Below are 27771 nucleotides of genomic sequence, written 5' to 3'. Positions count from 1 at the left end.
TTTACGTCGATGGATGGTAAAATTGATTCTTCAATCAATAGAGGAAACAATCCATACAGTTTTAGATTAGATGGTCAAAATTATCATAGTATTGGAAGCCTTTTACCAGCAAAAGGATCGGAACCAAAATTCTCTTAGTTATACATTTATGATACTGAGAACAAAATTTCAAATAGACAAAGATGCTTTGGGTATTTTTTCAACCTTCTTATTCATAATTATTCATTATATATATATATATATATATATATATATATATATATATATATATATATATATATACATATATATATATATATATACAGACACACACACACACATATATATATATATATATATATATATATATTACTAATATTATGTATAATTTCATTTATTTTAGTGGGGAAAAAGATCAATCAACTTCAATTGATAGTGATATTATTGAAGATATTAAGGTGATGTTGGATTAAAATAATGTGTTGGTTAGATCTTATAGGATGGTAAGAGATACTTTTCAGAAAAATCCTCAAGTTGATATGAAACTACGACTTATCGGGAGAAGGGAGTGAGATGGAAGAACATATAACCTACCGACTGCTTCTGAGGTTGCCGCTTTAATTGTCGGTGACATTTGTGATTCAATTGAAAAGTGGGTTATTGTTGTTGAAACAAAATCTAGATTTCTACAACGTATCAGTGAATTGCATCATTCATACCTTCCTCTTCAATATCCACTGATATTTCCATATGGAGATGATGGTTACAGTGTTGACATTCTTCATAGAGGTGTGTCATTTACGACCAACAACAAGCGGGCGAAACGTACAATGAGAGAATATTTCGCTTTTAGAATTCAAAATAGAGATCATTCGTTCTCGCTCATTCTTAATTCAAAAAGATTGTTTCAACAATTTCTGCTAGATGCCTATACTATGATGGAAATTGAGATATTACATTACATACGTAGGCAACAACATGTTCGTAGATGTGAGTCTTATGAGAATTTACGTAACCAAAAAGCTCAAGGATCCACTAATATCTCCAATGTCGGCGAACGTGTAATATTACCTTCATCCTTTACTGGTGGTGCACGCTATATGTTGCAAAACTATTTGGATGCCATGTCATTATATAAATGGTTTGGATATCCAGATTATTTTCATAACCTTTACGTGTAAGCCCAAATGGCCTGAGATTAAAAGGTTTCTTAAGGATACTTCACTTCAACCAGAAGACGGACCTGATATATTATGTAGGTTGTTCAAGATCAAGCTCGATGCATTTATTAAAGACTTAAATGAGCATAAAATTTTCAGCAAAGTTCAAGCATGTAATTAAAAATATATTTTTTTCATTATTGATAAAACATTACTCTTATTATAGCATATTTTTTATATGTTGTTATTGTCTAATCATATTTTGTTTTTTTGCCAAATATTATGCAAATATTTATACCATTCAATTTCAAAAGAGAGGTTTGTCGCATAGTCATATATGTTTATTTATGCATTCTGACAACAAGTTACCCACTGTTGAATTTATCGATCCGATAATTTTTGCCGAGATACCAGACAAAATTGAAGAGCCAGAATTATATTCACTTGTCAATGAGTTCATGATTCATGGTCCATGTGGAGCAGAAAATATCAATTGTCCATGCATGGTGGATCAAAAGTGGTCTAAAAACTTTCCAAAACAATTCTGTAATCATTCGTCTGTTGATGAAAATGGTTTTCTGTTATATAGGAGAAGAAATGATGGTCATTTTGTAGAAAAATCGGATGTTAAGTTGGATAATAGAAATGTTGTTCCATACAACAAATATCTATTAAAAAGATATCAGACACATATTAATGTTGAATGGTGCAATCATGGATCTTCTATAAAGTATCTGTTTAAATACATAAACAAGGGTCCTGATAGAGCTACAGTTGTTGTACCAACAAACAATGAATGTGAAAATAATGATGCGGTCGATGAAATAGCTAAATATTACGATTGTAGATATTTATTTGCATGTGAAGCATCATGGAGAATTTTTAAATATGATGTTCATTGCAGGTATCCTTCTGTGGTTAGACTACCTTTTCATCTTCCTAATCAACAACAAATTGTATATGACGAAGACGATGATATCAATGATGTTCTGGACAAACCTTCTATTGTTGCTTCAAAGTTCACATCTTGGATGGAATGTAATGCAATTAATAGTGAAGCACGAGAACTTACATATGTTGAATTTCCTACAAAGTTTGTTTAGGCATTAAATGGTAGGTTTTGGAAGAGAAGGAAAGTAGGAAAAGCCATTGGTAGAATTCATTCGGTTTCACGTAATCTTGGCGAAACTTATTTTTTAAGGATTTTTTTAAATAAAGTTAAAGGTCCAACGTCATTTGATGAAATTCGCACAGTAAATGGTGAAACATATTATTCTTTTAGAGATGCTTATTATGCAGTCGGGTTATTAGATGATGACAAGGAATACATCGATGCAATTAACGAAGCAAGTCATTCTGGATCTGGTTTTTATCTACGCTTCTTATTTGCCACATTGTTGATGTGTAATAGTATGTCTAAACCAGAGGTTGTTTGGGAAAATACATGAGAATATTTAGCGGATGGAATTCTATATAACCAACGACAATGGCTGAAGTCTCCAGGTATTTAATTTATTTTCTTCATTTCTATTTAAAATATTTTATTTTTCTTATCAACACCCATTAAATAATTATTATAAATATTATTAAATATTGTATTTAATATTTTGTAATTAATTTATAATTTATGGTGCAGACTTATCACTCAGTGAGTATGAAGTTAAGAACTTAACTTTGTTTGAAATAGAACAAAATTTACTTCGAAACAATTCCACTCTTAAAAAGTTCACAAAGATGTCTTACCCAGATGTTGAATCAGTTTCTTCTTTGAACAATCGACTTATCATTGAGGAGCTAGATTACGACATTCTCGTTATAAAGAATGAGTTTGATCCTATTTTTATTGCATTAACAAATGAGCAACGTAACATTTTCCTTAACATCATGAGTGTTGTTAAAGAAAATAAATGAGGTGTTTTCTTCGTTTATGGTTATGGTAGAACGGGTAAAACTTTTCTATGGAAGACAATATCTGCAGCAATTAGATCTGAGGGTAATATTGTTTTAAATTTTGCTTCAAGCTGTATTGCTTCGTTATTATTGCCCGGTGGTAGGACATCACACTATCGATCTATACTTCCATTTGAACTTACAGTGGATTCTTTTTGTAAAATAAATCCAGATGGTGAGTTGGCTAACTTATTAAGAAAAACCTCTTTGATAATTTGGGATGAAGCACCTATGATCCATAAGCATGCATTTGAAGCTTTAGATCGAACTTTGAAAGGTATATTAAGGTGTGGAAATTCTAGCGTCTAAAATATTCCTTTTGGAGGGAAAGTTATTGTCTTTGGAGGAGATTTCAAACAGATTATACCTGTTGTTCCGGGTGGCAGCAGACAGAACATTGTTAATGCTTCTTTGAGTTCTTCATATTTATGACAACATTGTAAAGTGTATAGATTAACAAAAAACATGAGGCTAACTGTTGGAAGGGATAAACCTGACATAGAAAAAATAAGAGATTTCGCAAATTGATTATTGGATATAGGAGAAGGCAAACTCGGTGGTCCGAACGATGGCAAAACGATTATCGATATTCCGAATGATATTCTCATTAATGATCCAGATGATCCTATAGGTTCATTAATTGTGTTTGTATATTCTTCAATTTTGGAGAAGTAGAGCAGTACAAATTATTTCCAAGAAAGAGCTATACTTGCTCCAAAGAATGAAGTTGTTCAGGAAATAAACGAGCGTTTGCTTAACAAGTTTCCAAGAGATGAGGTTGAATATTTAAGTTCAGATAGCCTATGTCAGTCCGAATTTGTCCATGATCACTTTGATGCAAATTTATACTCACCTGATGTATTAAATGGTTTTAAAGTATCCGGTCTACCAAATCATAAGTTAGTTTTAAAAATTGGTGTTCCAGTAATGTTACTGCTAAATATTGATCAGAAAAACGGCTTATGTAATGACATAAGACTACAGATGATATCATTGGGCAAACGTGTTATCGAGACACATATAACGTCTGGAACTAATATTTGAAATCGGACTTTTATTCCAAGAATGTCTTTAACTCCATCAAAAAAAAAAAATTCCTTTCAAATTCACAAGAAGAAAGTTTTCTTTGGCGGTATGTTTTGCAATGACTTTTAATAAGAGTCAATGACAATCGTTATCGAAGGTTGGTTTGTTTCTCAAAGATCCGGTTTTTCACAAGGCCAATTGTATGTTGCATTATCTAGAGTTCAAAGCAGAGAGGGATTGAACTTATTAATTTCAGATAAAGATGGTAGACTCACAAATAAAACTTCAAATATTGTTTATAAGGAAGTTTTTCGCAATTTATAACCAACTTCTTTGTAGCATCTTTTACTCATTTTTATCAAAGCACATTTAGTCCATCATAATAATTTATTTATTTATAATTACGTATTGTATTTTTTTTATGTTAATTTCAGTACCTACATATTTTGTTTGTTTTGTATCAAATCAATTCCGATGTTGTTTTGGGTTTTTTGGTCGTTATTTAAACGTATGTTGCATTATATAAAATAATTACTTTTATAAAATATGTAGTTATATATTTACCATTTATTGTGTAATTAATACTTACAATTAAAAAAATTATTTAAAAGTACTATATAAGTTTTTTAACTTAATGATATATTACATATTATATAATTAAATTTTAAATTCTATTTAACATCCACAGGTTTTCACTTATTATATATCGTTAACTTTAAGTAAAAGCCTGTCAAATTTACTAATTTATAACGCGTGTATATATTATCCTATGAATTAAAAAGTTACGGTATATACACGTGTGTGTATAAGAGATTTATATTTGGATCTGACCAAGTATGCAGTAACTAATTTCATGGGGTCCGGGAGTACACATGTAATTTCACATGTTTAGAGCGACCCACACGAGACATGGATGAGATTTTTCCATGTATAACGTTTATTGAAGATGGAGCTTAAATGAGAGTGATCAACCTATCCACTGCTATCCCAGGGGAGTTTGTTCCAATTCCCTCTTTATTTTTCTGTTTTTATGCATAATATGCAATGAGGGCATTGCATCACATAAGTGTGGGGTAGGGGGTTGGTTACATAATAGTCAAATTTTAAAAATTTTGCATACCAAAAGGATTATTTAGGGTTTAATTTAGGAAATTTTGGTAAAAAAATTAGGATTCCATGTTAGAATTGTGTTAATAATTGTCTGAAGACCCAAATGTTTAGTTGAGCCTATATACGTTCTAGTGCATTCGTGGCTTCCTTATTTCAGTGAAATCATGAGACAAAAACACGACCCTGCTCAGCCTGAGGGATGCAATATGTTTAGCAGCCTAAACCTGAAATGTATCCAGGAAGATTTTTATCATTAGCCAATAAAGGTTGAGATTAAGCGCCCCTACTTAAGCATGTAGGGATTTGAGTGAAAAAAAAAGTGAGGTATACATGTAAAAAAACACAGAATTACAAGAAAAATTTGAAGAATTTTTGGAGCATCAAAGTCAAATATCAAATATGAAGATCAAAAATTCAGAAGAAATTCCAAAAGTTGAAGATACCAAAAATCAAACAACAAAGGTGGTGAATTCAAAGATATCCGAGATCAAATTATCAAGCAAGTGAAGAATTCCAAAGAGCTCCATAGTGGTATCGAAAAGTTGTAATTCTAGATTATGTATGCTTGGGTTGCTCAATTAAAAATACCTTGAGGGTAAAGAGGTTTTCTGAGGATGGATTCGGAGGGTTGCATAAAATGAGCATAGTTCGGGGTGAGTGGGCGAATGTTTATGAGGATTGTGAGTATTTGAAGTATGAAGGGTTTTTAGGAATTTTAGACACAAATGCATGCGTTGCGGTCTTGGCATAATGGCTGGGTTGGATTGGAGTTATTATATGTGAAAAATCTCATCCAAATACTGGATAGCGAAGAACTCTTGGGGAACAGATTGGGGAGAGGAAGGATACGTGAGACTCCTTCGTGGAGTTCTAGAGAAAGAGGGGTACAGTGGGGTAAATACGAAACCTCGCTTTCCTACCAGGGAAGAAGCTGGTCAAGATGATACAGGACGCGGCGACCCTGTGGTTCATATGAGTAGAGACCTCTAGAGGAACCACAACATACTCTACGATACTTATTAATCTCCCTTCTGGCAGGATGCGAGGTATGATACGATTACTAATCATAACGCTGAGATTCATGATAAATTTTCTTTTAATTTTGTAATATGGAATTCAACATATAACACTTCTTTATTATACCCAAAAGTTTGTGGTCAAATCATGTTCCAGCATTTGTTTCTTAAGATGAATGGCTACAAAACATCTGATTTTGGGGGTGCCATTATAGTAATTATGATGGAGTTAATTTTTGATGTAAAAAATTATACGGATAAAAATGTAATGTAAGTGAGATGTTATTGATGCCCCCATTCATATATACCATCTTCCAGGTTTATGCGCCTGGATTTGTTTCTCAACAACTCAACTCACAATCTGACATGTTTCAGCTGTCTTAATAATTTATTTTTATTTTTCTACGAATTCGTTTTTTGTCCTAGTTTTTTTTCTTTGTAATGAAAACTAAAAAATCATTGCTCTTAAATATTTGTTTCATACAAAATGAATATAATACTGAAAACTAATAAAAAAAACTTAATGCTTATATTATTTTTTTCTAAAACCAAAAGAAGCAATCGGGTCGGCATTTCATTGAAATTTAAGAGAATATTCTTGAGTTAGGTAAATAAAACCGGAAACTAATTAAAAAAACATCAAAAACTGATAGGATCCAAAATTATTTATTTTATGCAACTAAACCATAATTAATAATACAAGATACATAGATAAGTTAGCTACAATTGAAGTCTAAAAAGAATACTAAAAACTCAAACTGAAGTTTCTCTATCAAAATTGAAAACTTTGGCTTCAAACATACAAGATTTTCAAGCTTTCTTCTTTCGCAACAAGCAAATGCACCTTCAAGGACGACAACATGCATCGCAAATAGTCAAGATTGTCGCCCTAAAGGTAATAGGGACGGCATGTTGTCTCAATTGGGTCGCCGCAAATACCTCGTAGCTAATAGTCAAAAGTCATCCCTAAAGGTGTCGTCCCTAATACATGTCGTCGCTAATAGTTGCCGTCGTCCCTAAAGGTGTCGTCCCTAATAATATTCCGGCTACCGGTCAGTGTTACTCCGGCCAAATATTCCTGCGGGATGTGTCGTCCCTAATGCTTAAGATCGTCCCTAAAGGTGTCGCCACTAATGCTTGTTTTTTTTATATATTAAATTTATATTTTATATTAGTTTATATTATAAAAGTATAAGATTTATAAAATTAAAAAACTTATAATTTAAAAATCCGATTCAAGCATGGATTTGTGATTATGTGTTCCGGACCTCGGTCTGATGCATTATGTTGTATATTTGTTTATGCCAGTAGTTGTGATTATGTTATGCTATGTTCATTTGGTCCGATGCAGAGGGCAATGCCCTGGTTAGTTCCAGACTCTGGTCCGATGCAGTTTTCGAACTTCGGTCCGATGCAGAGGGCAAGACCCTGGTTAGTTCCGGACATCAGCCCGATGCAGTTTCCGGACTTCAGTCCGATGCAGTTTCTAGACTTCGGTGAGATGCAGTTTCCGGGCTTCGGTCCGATGTAGTGGGCAAGGCTCAGTAGTTGCTTATATGTTATTGTATGATATGTGGTAGTTTGGGGGAGCTCACTCAGCTTCGTGCTTACAGTTTTAGTTTTGGTTTCAGGTACTTCCGCAAAGTAAAGGGAAGAGCTCGGGATGATGGCATCGCACACACCATAGCTTCAGTCTTTATCGTGGGAGTTTGTTTTATTTCATAGTTTGATTTGACACAATTGTTTCACGACATTTTATTATGAGTAGAGATATTTGACGTATGGTTTCATGATATGATGATTAGTATATGATTTTTATTATTATTAAAACAAAAAATTTTGGGTCGTATTTTTGGATGTTACAAAACGGGTGGGCTTTACCAATCTCTTATCGTTCACTAATGCTATTGAATACCTAACAAAAGAAAAACCTTATAAACACACTAACACATTCTACCCACCACTATGGGAACTTTCCTTGTTGTTGATATGATTATTAGGTGTGAGATTAGAAGAAAAAAAAAAGAAAACAATGTTTTTAGGATGTTGTGGTGATAACACAAAGCAACGATCATAATGCGCAAAAACGTCCCGATGGAAATTGTCCATACCTAACAGTCTAACATATTAAATATCACGCATATAGAAGTTGAAGGACCATAAATGCAACTTTTCGGGTTGAAATTTAAAATTTTATATCAAACACCATACTTTTGACAAAAATTAAACGACGTTATTTCTAAAAAAATATATGTCCCCTAAACTAATAAATAAGTAGAATTTGTACACGTGTGTAACAACCCGATGTTTTCTATCGTCGAAAACTGGTTCTACCCGTGAGACTTCACCGTCAATCGATTCGTTTCGTTCTCGCTTCGGGTTAATTAATTAAATTTATATGTTATTATAATTGATTGAGTGTCCAAACCTCTTGGAACTCATGAAATTAACCCAAAAAGTGCTTACTTCAAAAAGTTAGCAGCATTCCCGCTGGGTGACAGTAACTTAATCGGGTGCGACCTAAAGCCCCGTTTAATGCCGGTATCGGGTAGAATTCCACCGCGTACAAGTTTTAGGACCTATATAAACGTGTTTAACCCATCATTTGAAGCTTTTTCCTTCTCTCTCTACTCTCTCTCTAACCTCTCTCCTAAATCCAAAGATTAAGGGTCCAAAACTCCATTTTAAGGCCTCAAATCCTTAAGGTACCTTCCTAGCCTTAATCTATAGGATATTTGGCTTCCAAATTTGACATTTAATCATGAAATTGGACATCATATGTGAGTTTACGGCCCAGGAGGCTGCCTAGGCCGTAAACACCATTTTGAAGGGTTTTAAGCCCTTAAACTCCTTCCTAAACTCATTTGGACTTTAGATATGGCTAAGGGACTTCAAGATATGGACTTAGAACATTTAAAACTTTGATTTTGAATCATTTGAAGGAGTTTACGGCCAAGGCATAAGCTTGGGCCGTAAACTCATGTAAATGGGGTTTTTCATGCCCTTAAACCCTCCCAAACACTAGTATGGCTTAGATATGAGTTATAGAACACTAGTTTTAGCATTTGGACACTTGAAACATAATTTTTGTGGGATTTAGGTGAGTTTACGGCCAAGGCATGTGCTTGGGCCGTAAACTCCCCAAAACATGGCATAAATTCAATTCTAAGGTGTTAGAAAGCCATCCAACACCACCAAAAGCCTTGGAATAAATTAAGGGACCAACAAAAAATAGTTTAAGGACCCTAAACACACAAATTGAGGGATTTCTATAAGTTTACAGCCAAGACTTGTTCATAGGCCGTAAACTCCATGATTCATGGTGTTAGAATGCTAACTAAACACCCCTAAAGCCTGTAGATGAATTTTAGAAGCCCTTCTATGCAAGTTTTAGACCTTGAAACACTTTGTAGCAACCTATAGAAGAGTTTACGGCCATGAGAGGGGTCTCATGGGCCGTAAACTCCATAAACCCCTCAAAAGTCCCTTACAAACTCATGTTAGGCCTTGGAATAATTCTATTAATCACATATGATTTGTTTTGGGACCATTTAACATCATTTTCTTGGAAAAATAGGGGTTTACGGCCATGGAGCCATGCTAGGCCGTAAACTCCCATAAGTGAGTCTATTTGATGTTTTAAAATCATTTCAAGTCCTTAAACCAAGTCTAGAAATAATCCCCTTAGTGTTGGAAGTCCAAATTGCACCATAAACCACCCATCATGAGTTTACGGCCGTAAACTCATGGGGAATGGGTGTTTTGGCCGTAAACTCCCTAAAGGGGGTGTTCCTTTGATGTCCCAACTCATTTCCCAAGTCCCTTGCATCATTCATGTCCCTAAACGCCACCCGGGTCTCTCCAAACACTTGTATCAGAGTGTTTTCGCGACTTGAAGCAATTGTCCCTATCCAACAATCAATCTAAGTCCTAACTAGATACAAATGTGTTTCTTTACATCATGATTAGGAACCTCGTGTGTTTACAAGTCCTGGATCAACTCTTAGCATCCAAACCGTCTCATATCTCGTCCGGTGAGTTCATACCCCTACCCTTTTTCAACTGTTTTCACTATTTTCAGGGGGGGAATACAAGCAAAAGTACAAGGAAATCTGGTACTCAAACTCATTGTTTTCAGTTTAATCATTTTCATTCAGTATGTTCTAATATCAATAACTATGTTTATCAAATAGTTCAAATTACGAATTTAACTTTCAAATTAATCATAGATTTCTCAATAAAATGCCCTAATCTAAACTATGTTTCATAATATACGAATAATTTATACTAATTTCCAATTATAACAAATTACAAATACGAATACGAATACGAAGCTATAACTAGGAATAGAACGAATATGAAACTATAACTAGAAAATAGGACGAATAACATATCTATCACTAGGAACAGAATGGATAACAAAACTATAATTAGGAACAGAACGAATACGAATACGACTGCGAATACGAATACGAATACGAATAGTACTAGGAGTAGGATTAGGGATAGGAATGTGACTACGAATACGAATACGAATACGACTGCGAATACGAATACGAATACGAATAGTATTAGGAGTAGGGTTAGGGATAGGAATGCGACAACGAATACGAATACGAATACGACTGCAAATACGAATATGAATACGAAAATTAATAGGAGTAGGAATAGAGAAATGAATACAGTAACGAATATGAATACGAGGACGACTAAGTAAACGAATATGTTTAAGAATAAGAATACTGAACATAACCGTAACCAGTAAAGACACACACACACAGTCAGGGAAACATGGGGTTTTCCTGGGGAAAACAAAACATTACCTAATCACATATACACCTTTTATATCTTTAACATCGTTCACATTAGAAACTAACATGCAGGAAAGCATGGGGCTTTCCTGGGTAACATTTATATAACTAGAAAGAGTAGCAAACTAAATAACATTACATATTTCACAACTAGTAATGTACAATTAGGAAAGTATGGGACTTTCCTGAGTTCATAGTTAAACATAACCAAAATCGTGTAACCTATCAATCAACCAACTTTCTCTTTTAAGAAAATATGGGATTTTCTTGGATAATAACTTTTCGATAAACTAAAGGAAACTCATACATTTTCACAAAGCAAACATCTTATGAACTCACCAGCTTTATGCTTATTTTCAAACTGCTTGTATTCTCAGGTTAACATTAGACAGGTACCTAGCAAATCTTTTGGAGAAGACGGAGCGTACAGAAGACTAGTCTCTACTTTTGTTCATACATACTATGTATTACGAATGTACAACTTTACTTTTGAACAAATGTAAACTTTGATATGTAATGTAATGGTTGTTTACTTTGCTTACTATGTACATTGGATTTGATACTCAACTTGGAGTCAACCCCGGAGACGTTTCCGCCTTTGGTTTTCGGGGTGTGACAGATTGGTATCAGATCCCTTGTTTATAGTGAATGGAGTATACCAAACCTTACATGGTATAAAACAATAAACACTAAAGGTCCTAAATGCTCTGAACTAAAATTATACCTCTAATATAAGTATTTTCAAAAGTATACAAGTATACCCGACAGTCGAAAATCCGTAACTACAAGTAGAACATAACATAAGTAAGTGGATGTTGTACACTGCGGTTAAACCTGGGCAGTTATGTAGTCGTGTCTAGTATCAATATAGCCTGGCCAACTATATTCATGCAAGACACGGCCAACATGTGCTTGGGAATGATTGTGGTACGCAGCATGCCTAAGACTTACCCAATACCCAAACAATGAGTCGTCGCTGCAGCGAATCATGAAATACTATGGTAGTATTTCTCGAGCCAAATCCGTTATAGAATTTCTCATCCTAGCGTTACTCCTTAATCATTTCTTTAGCGATAATTTATCTGTTTGATAACTCCTTCCTGCTTTATCGCTTAATAGAATTCTATGTATGCCATAAAGAGATATCCTTTGTATCATATCTCTTGATTCAACTTAGAGGGCTTATCATCCTCTCTTACTGATCTTATTAGATCAAGATGCCTCCAAGAAAGAGACCCAGCTCGCAGAACAACAACAACCCTCCTCAAACACCACCTTCTCTTCAAATCGACCTGGCAACCCTTCAGTCAGTTTTAACTGCAACATTTTCAGCAGCCATGTCGCAAACAAACCCCGGTAGTTGGGGAGGTGGTCCCCAACCTCAAAACCAGGAAAATAGCCAGGGACACCGAAAGGAGTGTTCCTATAAAGACTTTATGCATGCGAAACCAACATTCTTCGAAGGCACAGGAGGTGTCATTGCTCTAACTAGATGGTTGGAAAGAATCGAATCTATCTTCGAAATCTGTGCTTGTTCATAATCCGACAAAGTGAAGTTTGTCGCTTCCACACTCACCAACAAAGCCCTGACGTGGTGGAACAGCCGAGTCAAATCTCTAACTCTACCTGTAGCCAATGCTATGGGTTGGGAAGTTATGAAGGAACTTCTACACGCTGAGTATTGCCCTCGGGGTGAAATCCAGAAGTTGGAGCATGAACTTTGGAATCTGAAGATGAAAGGTTCCGATATCACTGCCTACACATCCAGATTTGATGACTTAGCACTTCTTTGTCCAGGGATGGTTACCCCTGAAAGTAAAAAGATTGAGAGGTTTATCTGGGGATTAACCCAGCCAACTAAAGGGAACGTCTTAGCTGCGAGGCCGGATACATACGAAAGTGCCAAATGCCTAGCGCAAATCTTGATTGACCATAGTGAGGACGTAGAGGAAGCAGCCACCACTCCTGAGCCGATAGAAAGAAGTGGTGAGAAAAGAAAGTACTAGGAGGCAGGGGATAAATATCAGCCTTCCCAACAGTTCTCGAAGAGACAACAAATGGTGACAGTCCATGCTGCCACTACCCCTGCTGTTGTACCCATCATCAGTTCCTCAGCTCAAGCACCTATTACCGGATATGCCGGTGTTCTCCCGTGGTGTAACCAGTGCAGTTACCACCACTATATCCCCGGTCCCTGTCGTATAAAACTTTGCAAAAATTGTGGCCAAGGGCGTCACCTTGCGCGGAATTGTAGAACACCAACAAATCAAGCTCCCGGAGCGGGTATCAGTCAGGTCTGTTATGGTTGCGGAAAGGTCGGGCATTATAAGAAAAACTGCCCCAATGCAACAACAGCTGGCAACTCTAGAAGAGTCCTAGCTATAGGACAAGGTGAGACATCCACCGATCCCACAGTTGCCCCAGGTATATTCCTTTTCGATGATCATTTCGCTTGCAGTTCTTTTCCAACTCTAACCTAGAAAGATAAACTGTTATCTATTCATTCGAATCTCTCAATAAATGTAGAACTTTTCGAAATCCTCATTAGGATTGATTCCGTAACATACAAACTTCGATTAACCTCGAAACTTAGAAACATTCCTATGGTACGTCACGTCTCGGTCTTTTAGAAATATCTACCCAACGAAACCTAGACGTTTCCCGATAGTGAGGGTTCACTGGAACGTCTAGTGGAGACTCCATTCCACGTAGAAGCGTGAAGATCCTAAGCAGTAAAATCAACCACGATTCTCTTTTCAACTTGCAATTTGAGTCCAAATCATTGAATTTCAGGACGAAATTCCCTCTAACGGGGGGATAATGTAACAACCCGAAGTTTTCTATCGTCGAAAACTTGTTCTACCCGTGAGACTTCACCGTCAATCGATTCGTTTCGTTCTCGCTTCGGGTTAATTGATTAAATTTATATGTTATTATAATTGATTGAGTGTCCAAACCTCTTGGAACTCATGAAATTAACCCAAAAAGTGCTCACTTCAAAAAGTTAGCAACATTCCCGCTGGGTGACAGTAACTTAATCGGGTGCGACCTAAAGCCCCGTTTAATGCCGGTATCGGGTAGAATGCCACTGCATACAAGTTTTAGGACCTATATAAACGTGTTTAACCCATCATTTGAAGCTTTTTCCTTCTCTCTCTACTCTCTCTCTAACCTCTCTCCTAAATCCAAAGATTAAGGGTCCAAAATTCCATTTTAAGGCCTCAAATCCTTAAGGTACCTTCCTAGCCTTAATCTATAGCATATTTGGCTTCCAAATTTGAAATTTACTCATGAAATTGGACATCATATGTGAGTTTACGGCCCATGAGGCTGCCTAGGCCGTAAACACCATTTTGAAGGGTTTTAAGCCCTTAAACTCCTTCCTAAACTCATTTGGACTTTAGATATGGCTAAGGGACTTCAAGATATGGACTTAGAACATTTAAAACTTTGATTTTGAGTCATTTGAAGGAGTTTACAGCCAAGGCATAAGCTTGGGCCGTAAACTCATGTAAATGGGGTTTTGCATGCCCTTAAACCCTCCCAAATCACTAGTATGGCTTAGATATGAGTTATAGAACAATAGTTTTAGCATTTGGACACTTGAAACATAATTTTTGGGGGATTTAGGTGAGTTTACAGCCAAGGCATGCGCTTGGGCTGTAAACTCCACAAAACATGGCATAAATTCAATTCTAAGGTGTTAGAAAGCCATCCAACACCACCAAAAGCCTTGGAATAAATTAAGGGACCAACCAAAAATAGTTTAAGGACCTTAAACACACAAATTCAGGGATTTCTATGAGTTTACGGCCAAGACTTGTTCATAGGCCGTAAACTCCATGATTCATGGTGTTAGAATGCTAACTAAACACTCCTAAAGCCTTTAGATGAATTTTAGAAACCCTTCTATGCATGTTTTAGACCTTGAAACACTTTGTAGCAACCTATAGAAGATTTTACGGCCATGATAGGGGTCTCATGGGCCGTAAACTCCATAAACCCCTCAAAAGTCCCTTACAAACTCATGTTAGGCCTTGGAATAATTCTATTAATCACATATGATTTGTTTTGGGACCATTTAACATCATTTTCTTGGAAAAATAGGGGTTTACGGCCATGGAGCCATGCTAGGCCGTAAACTCCCATAAGTGAGTCTATTTGATGTTTTAAAATCATTTCAAGTCCTTAAACCAAGTCTAGAAATTATCCCCTTAGTGTTGGAAGTCCAAATTGCACCATAAACCACCCATCATGAGTTTACGGCCGTAAACTCATGGGGAATGGGTTTTTGGCCATAAACTCCCTAAAGGGGGTGTTCCTTTGATGTCCCAACTCATTTCCCAAGTCCCTTGCATCATTCATGTCCCTAAACGCCACCCGGGTCTCTCCAAACACTCGTATCGGAGTGTTTTCGCGACTTGAAGCAATTGTCCCTATCCAACAATCAATCTAAGTCCTAACTAGATACAAATGTGTATCTTTACATCATGATTAGGAACCTCGTGTGTTTACAAGTCCCGGATCAACTCTTAGCATCCAAACCGTCTCATATCTCGTCAGGTGAGTTCATACCCCTACCCTTTTTCAACTGTTTTCACTATTTTCAGGGGGGGAATACAAGCAAAAGTACAAGGAAATCTTGTACTCAAACTCATTGTTTTCAGTTTAATCGTTTTCATTCTGTATGTTCTAATATCAATAACTGTGTTTATCAAATAGTTCGAATTACGAATTTAACTTTCAAATTAATCATAGATTTCTCAATAAAATGCCCTAATCTAAACTATGTTTCATAATATACAAATAATTTATACTAATTTCCAATTATAACAAATTACAAATACGAATACGAATACGAAGCTATAACTAGGAATAGAATGAATATGAAACTATAACTAGAAAATAGAACGAATAACATATCTATAACTAGGAACAGAATGGATAACGAAACTATAATTAGGAACAGAACGAATACGAATACGACTGCGAATACGAATATGAATACGAATAGTATTAGGAGTAGGATTAGGGATAGGAATGCGACTACGAATACGAATACGAATACGACTGCGAATACGAATACGAATACGAATAGTATTAGGAGTATGATTAGGGATAGGAATGCGACTACGAATACGAATACGAATACGACTGCGAATACGAATACGAATACGAAAATTAATAGGAGTAGGAATAGAGAAATGAATAGAGTAACGAATACGAATACGAGGACGAATAAGTAAACGAATATGTTTAAGAATAAGAATATTGAACATAACCGTAACCAGTAAAGACACACACACACACAGTCAGGGAAACATGGGGTTTTCCTGGGGAAAACAAAACATTACCTAATCACATATACACCTTTTATATCTTTAACATCGTTCACATTAGAAGCTAACATGCAGGAAAGCATGGGGCTTTCCTGGGTAACATTTATATAACTAGAAAGAGTAGCAAACTGAATAACATTACATATTTCACAACTAGTAATGTACAATTAGGAAAGTATGGGACTTTCCTGAGTTCATAGTTAAACATAACCAAAATCGTGTAACCTATCAATCAACCAACTTTCTCTTTAAAGAAAATGTGGGATTTTCTTGGATAATAACTTTTCGATAAACTAAAGGAAACTCATACATTTTCACAAAGCAAACATCTTATGAACTCACCAGCTTTATGCTGATTTTCAAACTGTTTGTATTCTCAGGTTAACATCAGACAGGTACCTAGCAAATCTTTTGGAGAAGACGGAGCGTACAGAAGACTAGTCTCTACTTTTGTTCATACATACTATGTATTACGAATGTACAACTTTACTTTTGAACAAATGTAAACTTTGATATGTAATGTAATGGTTGTTTACTTTGCTTACTATGTACATTGGATTTGATACTCAACTTGGAGTCAACCCCGGAGACGTTTCCGCCTTTGGTTTTCGGGGTGTGACAACGTGGCAGTCTCATAGCACCCCCAATCGAATTTTCCCACTCTTTTTGATAATGTTAATTTTTGATATTGCCCTTCAAATAACACATCAATTGCTTAATTTCTGGACGTCATTTTGACTATTTCATGCAACATTCAAACAAATGGAAAGTAAATAATCATTATTTAATTTAAAATGATAAACGTATCTTTCAAATATATCATGCTTATCAATTCCTATAAAGCGTAATTAACCTAATGAAGATATGTTTAATACATTGTCACGGTTATTTTCATTCACAATGAATCCAAAGTTCAGAGAAAAAGAGAATGTATTATCAAATCTTCAAGTCGCCTTCTGTTATTGCTTTAAGGTATGCTATAAAAAATTTTTGTTATGATTATTCAATGTGTTCATCTTGAAGTCGCCTTCTATCTGTTTTTATCTAAATCTATTTGTCACTGTTATCAAATCTTCAAGTGGCCTTCTGTCATTCTTTTACGTAGGCTATTAAAATTTTTTGTTATAATTATTGAATGTGTTCATCTTGAAGTCGCCTTTTATTTGTTTCTATCTGAATGTGTAGTCATTGTTAGTGTATGTATATATTTGCAATAGCAATGTAATAAATTGTTTATAGTCACTCTTTATGTCACTGGTTTAAACATTGTATATGTATCTGTTGCCTTGTGTGTATATGTATATCTATCTGTTTGTGTGTGAATGTATTTGTCCCTGTTTCTTTCTTCCGTGATTTCTAATCAGCCATAGCATGTGATTATTAATGAAATCAAAATTCTAGTATGCTTTGTTAATTTGATATACTGATTTATTCATCAAATTAATATATTTTGTTGTCATTCCTTGGGTTATTAATTTATATCAGGAAATGGATTCAATAACATCCAAACAGTCAAGTTTTCTTATTAAGTCTGGAAATGGTGTACTCATCTTTTACAGTGTGTATATGTACTTTGCATATTTCGATAAACAGGAATTGTATGTGAATATAATTGTATGTGAAACGATAATGTTTTCCATCTATATATGTGATGTAATATGTTTTTAATTTTTTTGCATTTAATACTAACTGTTTAATTATAAAAAAAAATTAAGACTAATTAATTTTTTAAAGTGTTTAAACAATATCTATATATGTTATGTAGTACATTGGTATTCAATCATATGCTTTTACTTTAAATGAAAAGTGTAAAATTGATATTAATTTCAATATGCTATCAATTGTTTGCAGGAAATGAATATAGACAATAAACTATACCTAAAAGACATTGTACATATTGCTGATGATTCACACCTCAAACTACGGGTGTTAAAGATTTCAAATTTTATAAAAAATAACCAGGTTTTGTCGATTGAAATGATCATCATAGACGAGGAGGTTGGTTAACTTTTTTTAAACCCTGTAAATATTACATATGTTTCAATGAATATTTTTTTTTTAACAAGGTACAAAATATCATTTGTAAAACCCCATTTATTTATTAAATAAATAAATGAATTAATGAATGGCTTGTAGCACTGAATAAATAATTATATATAAAAGGATGGTCTCGAAGAGCTAATTGTCACAATTTTAGAAGTCGGGGGTTAAAAGTGTAAGTTTCGGATGGGTTCCGTAAAGAATTATGATGGCAGGGATTACTTGGTAAATTATTTGGACTTCAACTGAAAAGAACTTGTAGAGGAGGGGCTGTTTTAGTTAAATCCGGACTTCAATTGTAAAGGATTTGCAAGGATGGGTTAAAAGGATAAATTATAGACTTGATATGAAAAGAATTTTATGCAGAGGGATTGATCTTGACATTATGGCAATAATTTGAAGGGCACGGGTATAAAGCGTAGCATGTGACGGTTCCACAAAGAAAAACAAACCTAACCCTAATATGAGAGACAACCATCATCCACCCTTATACCTCCTCCCAGCCGCCACCCCTCACCTCTTCCACCTCCGGCGCTGCACCCCACTCCCGTTGAGATCGCCAACCACCGAAGCTGTTGTGGTTTCTCCCATTTCCGATCAGGCAACGACCATAGCAGCCACCGGACCTCTGCTCTCCTCCTTATTCTCCTTCATTCGCTGCCATGATGGGTCTCACCCACCACCGATAAATGTTGCTGATATTGCTGTAGAAGACAAGGCCACCGATGAAGACGATTATCGTCGTTAGCCACTTCTGTGACGCCTTCGAGCTCCATCCGCTACTACCATCCATGATTTTATGTGCTACCGTCGTTCACAACCACCACGACTATTCTAGCTATTTCTAATCGTTGCTACCCTTATTCTTCTATTTATTCTATCGCCATGTCCACCGCTATGTGTTGTTGCTGTCGGAAAACCCCAAGGATGAACCACCATGGTTGCCGGCCATGGTGGTTGCCAGTTGCCTCCTCAAGGATCGCCATAGCAGTTGTGTATGCTGATGTATGGGTTAATTGTGTGTGTGTGTGTTTATTTCATTAGTGTGTGTTTGGCTGGACTTCTAAGTACAAGGCATCACCACCACCGTGGGATGGTGGCTACCACCATGCACCACCGTGTTTTGTGTGTGTGTTAGTAGGTGTGTGTGTGTTTACTTGAGATTTAGCCTTGTAAAATGTAACTGGAAATGGAATAATGAGAAGGAAACTAAAAACCACCACCGTGAGGTGGTGGCTGCCGCCACCGGCCGCCGTGTCGGGTGGCGGTGTGTTTGCCTTGTGAGTTTGATTCGTTTGGGGGTGCTTGAAACCCTAATGGGCCAAAATAGCTCAAATGGGCCCAATAAAGCTTAATGGACCCTAATAAAACCCTAATGGGCTCAATGATATTCTAGTGGGCTTGATAGACCCAATAAAACCCTAAATAACCTAAAACTCCAACAAATTAATAATGGGCTAATATTTTTGTTGGAAAACACTAATGCCAATAAATCTTAATTTGGGGAATTAAGCGGGACACACGAGAATTATTTAATAACTTGCAATATTAAATAATAATCATTGGAAAAGATTAATCTAAGCAATATTGGACTTAATGGATTAAGTCCTTAATGGGTTAAGTAGGAAACTTAACCCTAATCATCATTTTATGTGAAACCTTAATTTCACTTGGGTTTATTGTTGGGCCTTTCTATTGGTCCTTGATGATTGGGGTATTAAATGGGTAAGGCCCATGTAAGGGGCTTGGGCCCAATTTGGAAAATTGGGCCATAGTTTGGGCCTTAATGAGTATATGAGGTTGGGCCTTAGAATGAGACCATGTATAGGCTTGGGCCCAATTTGGAAAATAGGGCCATGTGTTGGGCTTTGATTCCTAATTGACTTTGGGCCATTGGATTGGGCCTTGGGCTTGAATAAGCCACACTAGGGGTAATGTAGTAATTACCCAAAGCATGTACTTATGGTTATATATTGGGACCCAATTATTAATTGGGTGTTATTTTGGTGTTGATAGTTCGGGAATCTATCAGGCAGCAGCTGGGGTCGAGTCTGTGGGACTTCAGCAAGTGTGGGATTGTGTCTTCGGGACTTCAGTAGTGTGAGGTGAGTTACCTTCCAGTAGCGGTGGGTCTACGGCTACAATGTCGGCCCATCAGTAAGGGTTGTATGATTAGATGATTGTCTCTATGATATTCATCTAGGTTTTCTACTACCTGATATGTTTATGTGCTAGTATGATATGATGCTATGTGCTAGTGATAGTAGAGTAGATAGTCCCCAGATTACCGGTCGATAGGGCCGAAGGGGTAGTCATGCCCAGCCATGCTAGATAGATTATGTGATATGTGTTATGTGGTATTAGTAGGGGGTGGAATAGTCCCCAATATCCGATCGAGAGGACCGAAGGGGAGACCAACACCCGGATATGCTAGTCAGTATCCGGTCGAGAGGACCGAAGGGGAGGCCAACACCTAGATATCCTAGTCAGTATCCGGTCGCCAGTATCCGGTCGAGAGGACTGAAGGGGTAGGTCGGGCACCCAGATATACCTGACAATATATGTATGATATGTCATTATATGGTATGTGGTATGATGGGGGAACTCATTAAGCTTCGTGCTTACGGTTTTCAGTTTTGGTTTCAGGTACTTCGTGTTTAAAGGAAAGGAACTAGCTAGATCGCAGCGCATCACACTATGGTTTTCCGCACATGAGATCTTCGAGATTACACTTTGATATTGTTTTATGATAACATGTTTGATTATTTCTACTTGGGTTTTGACATGATATGATATTACAAATGTTTTATTACACTCTTGGTTTTATAATGACGTATTTAAAAATGAAATTTTTGGCCTGTATTTTGGGATGTTACATCATTCTTGTGTTTTCAACCAAAACTTTTCCGGATTTCATGACCTTTTAAAGGAAGGTGAAAGTTATATCATTTTAAAACCAAACATGGCGGCTGTTAAAAAGGGTTTTAGTGTTACCGATCTGAAACATACCTTAACTTTGGATTGGAAAGTATTGTAAAAAAATGTGATGATTTTTCGGGTCCGGTTAATGGTTTTGTGTTTCTTGAGTTTAACTCTATCATCGAATAGAAATGCCCAAGAGACTCATTCTTTGGTTAGTTGTTTAATTTTATTCCATTCACTTTTATAAGTTGTGTAATTTATTATAAATGTTAGTATGTTAGTATTTAACTTAATCTTATATATTATTTTTTTATTAAAATTGTGTAGATGTTATTGGGAAAATTCTCTCATTTCGACCACTTAAGACAACCAATCCTAACCCATCAAGGCATTACATAAAGATGACTATTAGAAAATTACAATGAGATGATATTTATTTCATTTATTTATTATTTTGAATCATATTTTTTCATATTAATTAAATTAATTTTTTATTTAGGTCTGTACACCTCAATGTCACTATATTTGGAAGTCAGGGACACCAAAATGTCATAGTACCTGAAAAGTAACACAATGGTTACTTGTGTTGTTATAGTGATGCAGTTCGTGAAACTTAACGTTTGGGATGGTTTGTAGTTTATTGCCTAATCTGTTTTTCAATCTACTTTTATTGACTAATCTATTTTTATGAGAATTGGTCAAGCCCAAAGTCATTTTGATGTAACCAAAATGTTCATAAATTTTGACATTGTCGAAATTAATGAGTTTAAGAAAGAGTTAGATCTTTTTGTTTTTATTTAAACTTATTTATATTATTATTTTTATTTAAACAAATACAATTTCTTATACTTATTAAAATAATTTTGAACATTACAGATTGATAGCTGATAATAATGGATATATGTCTGAAAAAAGCATAACTACACTCCCAAGCTACTCTTCTTCTTATATAGATGATTCTAAAGGGGATTTCCCTTTAAAAACTGTTAGTGAGATCATAGAACCACTGAAGGTATATTTTCTTTACTTTATATCTTTTAATTTTATTTAAACATTGTATTTTTATTTTTAATTTTACATTTTATTTGATACAGGAAATGAAATTTCTATTAGTTGGTACCATCGTCAATATAAGGCAGAATCTACCTTGGTATTACGATACGTGCTACAAATGTGGAAGAAGGATAAACATGGTGCCCAAAACCAATATTTCCTATACCGCCCCCATCAAGATGGAAGAAAGTGTTGCTATTAAGTGTAAAAATGCAGTTTGTAACGATTCGAATTTTCATACTATTATAAAGTATATAATGGGTTTCGAGCAATACATCAATCATATGGTGTACATGCAAACCCTAATAGCTTTTGGATATAGTTTGTCTAATGAACATGCAATTGATATCCAAAGCCATATCCCTAGATCTAATAAACTATTACTGAACTTAGGGTTTAGATCTTATCTTTGATTGTTATATAGCAATAACAATCAATCCTTGGCTCCAGAAAGCTTAGTGCCTCAAGTGTTGCACCTCTAATGGAGTCACAAACACCACTAAGCAACTTGGATGAAGAGGGATGAGAGAGGAGGCACCAAAAACGACTGGAAACCCTAAAGGAACACTTAGCCACGTTTTTGGCTCTCAAGGGTTTGTTAAATAGGTCGGCAATTAGGGTTATCTAACTAGGAAACCCTAATTTGACTACTTAACTCCTAAGCAGCCCATGGACCCCTTCTCGAACATGCCTTGGATGATTTCTAATGGGCTTCCCCATAAAATTCGTCCAACCTATTATTCCAAGGTGATCCATAGCCCAATTCCAATTATCTTATAATTACAATTCCAGTCCCCTAAGTTTAATTAATCTCTTTTAGCCACAAAATTAATTCTTGACTAATATTAATTAAACAAGATGATTTCCCCTTTAATATATCATTCTCATAGTATATTAATAAATCATAATTAAACCTTTCTCTCCTTAATTCATCCTACATATTGTTGTGGTAAAGGCAACCCAAAAGGACCATGCTCATAATCGGGTCAAGTACATACCAAAATAGTTATGGACTTAGACACTAATCCAACACTCTCCCATTTGGATAAGTCTAATAACTATTCTCCATATGAATTCAGAACCTGATCAGCAAGCGTAGCTTTCAAAAGCCGATATCAACTCTGATCTTATCAGATACGCGTGTCCTTTAGATAAGGGATTATATATTCCTCCATTCTCAAGATATCGTATAGACACGAGACATGGATTTAAATCATTCTCTATGTCTATGTATTGTTTCCCGACATCTGATTTATGATGATTGACAACAGGCTACAATTGAACACATTAACTTAGTCCCGGCTTGGCCAAGCGCTTAAGGTGTCATCTCTAAATCATCGAGGGGCCCACATATATCGCTTTTATCCCACTTTGTGTAAAAGGAATGGAAAAACTTTGACTCAAATGCTTGCTTGCACCTGCTAATCAAATCACACACAACAGTAACTTTTATAACACCAAGTTATTGGTGCGTTTACTTATCATCAATGTGCAACCGACCAACAAATAACAAGTCACACGTCTTGGTTTCAAGAATATACAATGTTATCGTCTCACTAATCACCCGTAATAAATCCATGAAGTGATTCAAGTGAGTGTGGGTTTAATCCAATACTTTAATCTTATTAAAGCACTCATGAACTCTACAGCAAACTTGTGTTATCTCTAAACACTTTAGACAATCTACAGACAGATTCATGACAGTCTTCCTTTATACCTACTTCCAACGTATGACCGACTGTGGAGGTTCGAATAACCCAGTTATTCTGGTAGTCAAAACATGCAAAATGAAACACAACGACAATACTTAATCCTGTATGGCCCCAAAACTTTTGAGCGTAAATAAAACACTTTTATTTAAACACCATATTGACTACTCATTATTCGTTGTTTAATGTTTCAGATAGTCAACTTATTACTTGAATTATAGTTATAGATGTACCATGCTCCGATCATGCACACTATGTTACCTATGATCCTTACTTTGTGAAATAGATCAATTGAAAACCTTTCCAATGAAACTCATTTCACAATTTCCAATCCTTATCATTAGTGTAAGAACACAACATTCTTGCCACTAATAGAATATGTTAGATTCAAACATTTTATGTAGTGATCCTTTCGTAATGTCGTAGCACAAAAGTCACCAAGACTCGGCTAATGAAATTCCAAGGTATTCTATCGGAAATTGGTACAAGACAATTCCGCGAAGTCTCACATTCAAAGTACATTCCTTTGAACATCCTTCTTGCATAGAAGTTTCTAATCTAGACATAAATTCTCAATATCCAACTCCTAGTATGGAAAGATTTTCATATTTGCCATATGACAACTCATTCTAAATAGAATCTTATTTATTCAAAATAATGTCAACATGGTCCATCCAATACTACACTTCCAACTACTCACAAGCAACAAATCGTTAGTGAACATTAGATCGTCCTTTGACAGTTGTTTAATTATTTTATTTAAACTTGGTTCTAGTCTTTTTCCCTCTTAATGCCCTAGGCACTTGGAAAATTAGAACGGTTGAATGTTATGGCATATGCAATCGATCCTATACCCAAAGCGTATAGAACACGATTGATAACGTCTCACATGAAGACGTGATACTTTACTAGTCTTCTGCTATAATATTTCTAATTGCCATGTTCTCACAATTTTGATTATGAAAAGGGATGTTGTAATCATAACCAAATTTTGAGAATGCAATTATTCTTTCCATATATAGAATTTCCTCATGTTGAATCATTCCAACACAACATTCATATATATTTCACTAAATTTGATTAAAATTCCACAATCTAAGCCTTTAGATTTGAAATGAAGTATAATATTCTCTCCCTTAATTATAGCAAAACAACTATTCAACACCTACAACTCTGCCAAGTGAATCGTTGTTTTCTATAATTAATATTGCTAACTTGAAATACTTGAAATAACAATAATCATGCTCTCACTAACACAATGATTATTTCCATACAAACATAACACTGATGCTCCCACTAGCTTTGATATATATTTAGAAAATTTCTGAACTTTCAGAAAACAATGCTTATTGAGTTCCTTATGTTCATATTTCTAAATACCTGATGCTTTGATGAACCTTTATCTAAGCTTCTTAAACTCCTACACCTCTGCCTTAGAGCTTATGTTACTAAGTCCCAAATGTTCAGACTAATTGCCAAATCCTACAATTCGAACTATGAAGAGGGATGTCGTAATCAAAATCAAATTTGAGAATACAATTTTCACAATTGCAATCTTCTTAAAATCTCTCTTAGTAAAAGCAGTTCCTTACAATCATTTTCATGAAGGAGGGAAACCTTATGACACTTAGATTTTAAAGTGTATGTGTTCCCATCCATGTGAATTTGCTAAAAACAAAGTTTGCGACAAATCCAAACTAATATGGACTGAACGTGCTAAATATCGATTTCTTGCCTCATGGTAACATGAATGCCCACCATGTCTTCTAAGTAACTCACCCTTTCATATCAATTTACTTTCCATTGATCTAGGTGCTTTGTCTTTATGAATTCAAATGAGAACTAATATAACTCACATGCATAATTACCTCAATTGGAATGGCACAGAAAAAGAGTATATCATCCACGATAGGCTTTAAACCTCAAGTCGTGTGCTAGTGATGATCAACTAGGTTTAAACCTTGAGTTGTTCTTGAAACCTTTCAAGACCATTAAGACTCCCACTAACTCCTTGACATATAAGATTCTCTTGTCAAGAAACATTCCTTGACAAAACAAATATTCAAGAGTTAGTGTAGTTTTTATCAAGACTATTATTTCACATAATTGGTTTTAGTTGGTCATTGTCTTATCCAAGACATCACAAATTACCAATCTCAAATGTGCAAGAATAAGAATACTTCTTCCAATTCCATATTTGTTGAGTGTTATAAACCTACTAAAAATGTGTCACCCAATTCGCAATCTTGGAGTATAACTCTAAGACTCGATATTGGAATGAAGTATGATTGACTTCTTGAATTAACCATTTCCACAATTCTCGATTCCTCTTCTTAGACATACAAATGCACTAAGATTCACTTAGAAGATCAATTGAGATATGGTTCTTAATCATTATGACTTATCATAAAACACAATAAAAGGTACTCTCCCTTCTTCTTAGAACAGAGAAACTTTTATCTTTCTGCCTTCTTGATTCTTCTTATTCGTTATGCCATTTATTGAAACCATTTTGAATCAACTCAGAATTACACTTAATCTTATAACTATAATCATATTTACTAAACTTTAGTAGATCATGATGAATATCTTTATCACTCTTGTGGTGGACTTGATCAGCGCACAGCCAAGTGTACCTAATCCCTAGCCCTTCACTTGACTCTTTGTCAAGGAATTAGTCTAATTTCCAAATATGAAAGTTTTTCATTCATCACACAATGCAAGTTGCATGGTTCCAAGTTTTTGTTCAATTGAAACTTGGGCGATGAGAAACTCTCCCTATTTGGTAAATTCTTGACATTTCCACAAATAGCAAAACAAGAATCATATCCAATTTAACATTGCTAACTTTAGAAATACATAAACATCCATTTTCACATATGCCATTTCAAGGATAAATAAATAAGAAGAAATCAAAATTCATTTTGTTGCGGAAAAACTTGTCCTTACAATGCAATTCAAATGAAAACTATGCTATCTTAATTTCAAAGCAATCTATTCTAACTCTAAAGTAGTATCTCAAAAATCCGATCTTCAAGCAATGCGATTGAAATCCATTTCTTCATGATCAAATTCAGCTTACTTCTTCCCTTAAGCTTCCTCTCTTTTCTTCAATCCTACAAAACATCAAAATGCAATCTTATTACATCATGTATTGAAAATCAAAGAATCGGAACTTATTGTTGGATTAATGTCTAAGTCCATAACTATAATTGGTAAGACTTGACCCGACCCGGCATGGTCCATTTGGGTTGCATGGCATCATGGATTTGGATAGACTATAATGAGAGAAATAACACTTAAGCTTGATTAATATATTATAAGTTCTAATATATTAATAGGATATTTAACTAGTATTGATCAAGAATTAATCTAGAATTAATTAAGTGATCAAAAGAAGACTAATTAAATATATGGATTGATTGTGTAAATCATCCATACTTGTATAGTGGGCTAATGCTTCATGGATAATCAAGTTGGGCTAAAACCCATAGGATGGTCCATGGATACTCCATGGTGTATTTGAAATCCATGGATCCAAGGAAATGGAAGGCCATGACAATTAGGGTTTACCTTAATTGTAACAACTATATAAGATCATATTCTTTGGGAAAAATCGGCCACTATGAATAATAAGAAAGGGCTAGCCGATTTTA

General features: G+C 35.1%; 1 protein-coding gene across 1 annotated transcript; it reads left to right on the top strand.

Moving 5' to 3' along the window:
- The first annotated feature begins 1486 nt into the window (after positions 1–1486).
- On the top strand, positions 1487–3764 carry LOC145035947 (uncharacterized). The gene is made up of 5 exons (XM_078984443.1): positions 1487–2232; positions 2422–2543; positions 2776–3003; positions 3262–3366; positions 3631–3764. The coding sequence occupies exons 1-5, from the start codon at positions 1487–1489 to the stop codon at positions 3762–3764; spliced, it is 1335 nt and encodes a 444-aa protein (XP_078840569.1).
- The last annotated feature ends 24007 nt before the right edge of the window (positions 3765–27771 follow it).

The sequence above is a fragment of the Lactuca saligna genome, chromosome 3 (genome assembly GCF_052625555.1).
Source record: "Lactuca saligna cultivar CGN05327 chromosome 3, ASM5262555v1, whole genome shotgun sequence".
Classification (NCBI taxonomy): domain Eukaryota; kingdom Viridiplantae; phylum Streptophyta; class Magnoliopsida; order Asterales; family Asteraceae; genus Lactuca; species Lactuca saligna.
The sequence above is the reverse complement of the archived record's forward strand: the minus strand, read 5'-3'. Positions and strand labels throughout refer to the sequence as shown.

Bases quoted from the DNA above. Each gene is read 5' to 3' on its own strand.
- LOC145035947 (XM_078984443.1), top strand. From the start codon at position 1,487: ATGCATTCTGACAACAAGTTACCCACTGTTGAATTTATCGATCCGATA. The intron at 2,233-2,421 runs GTTTGTTTAGGC...TTATTCTTTTAG, and splicing joins TATGTTGAATTTCCTACAAA to AGATGCTTATTATGCAGTCG. The intron at 3,004-3,261 runs GTAACATTTTCC...AAATAAATCCAG, and splicing joins TGCATTAACAAATGAGCAAC to ATGGTGAGTTGGCTAACTTA.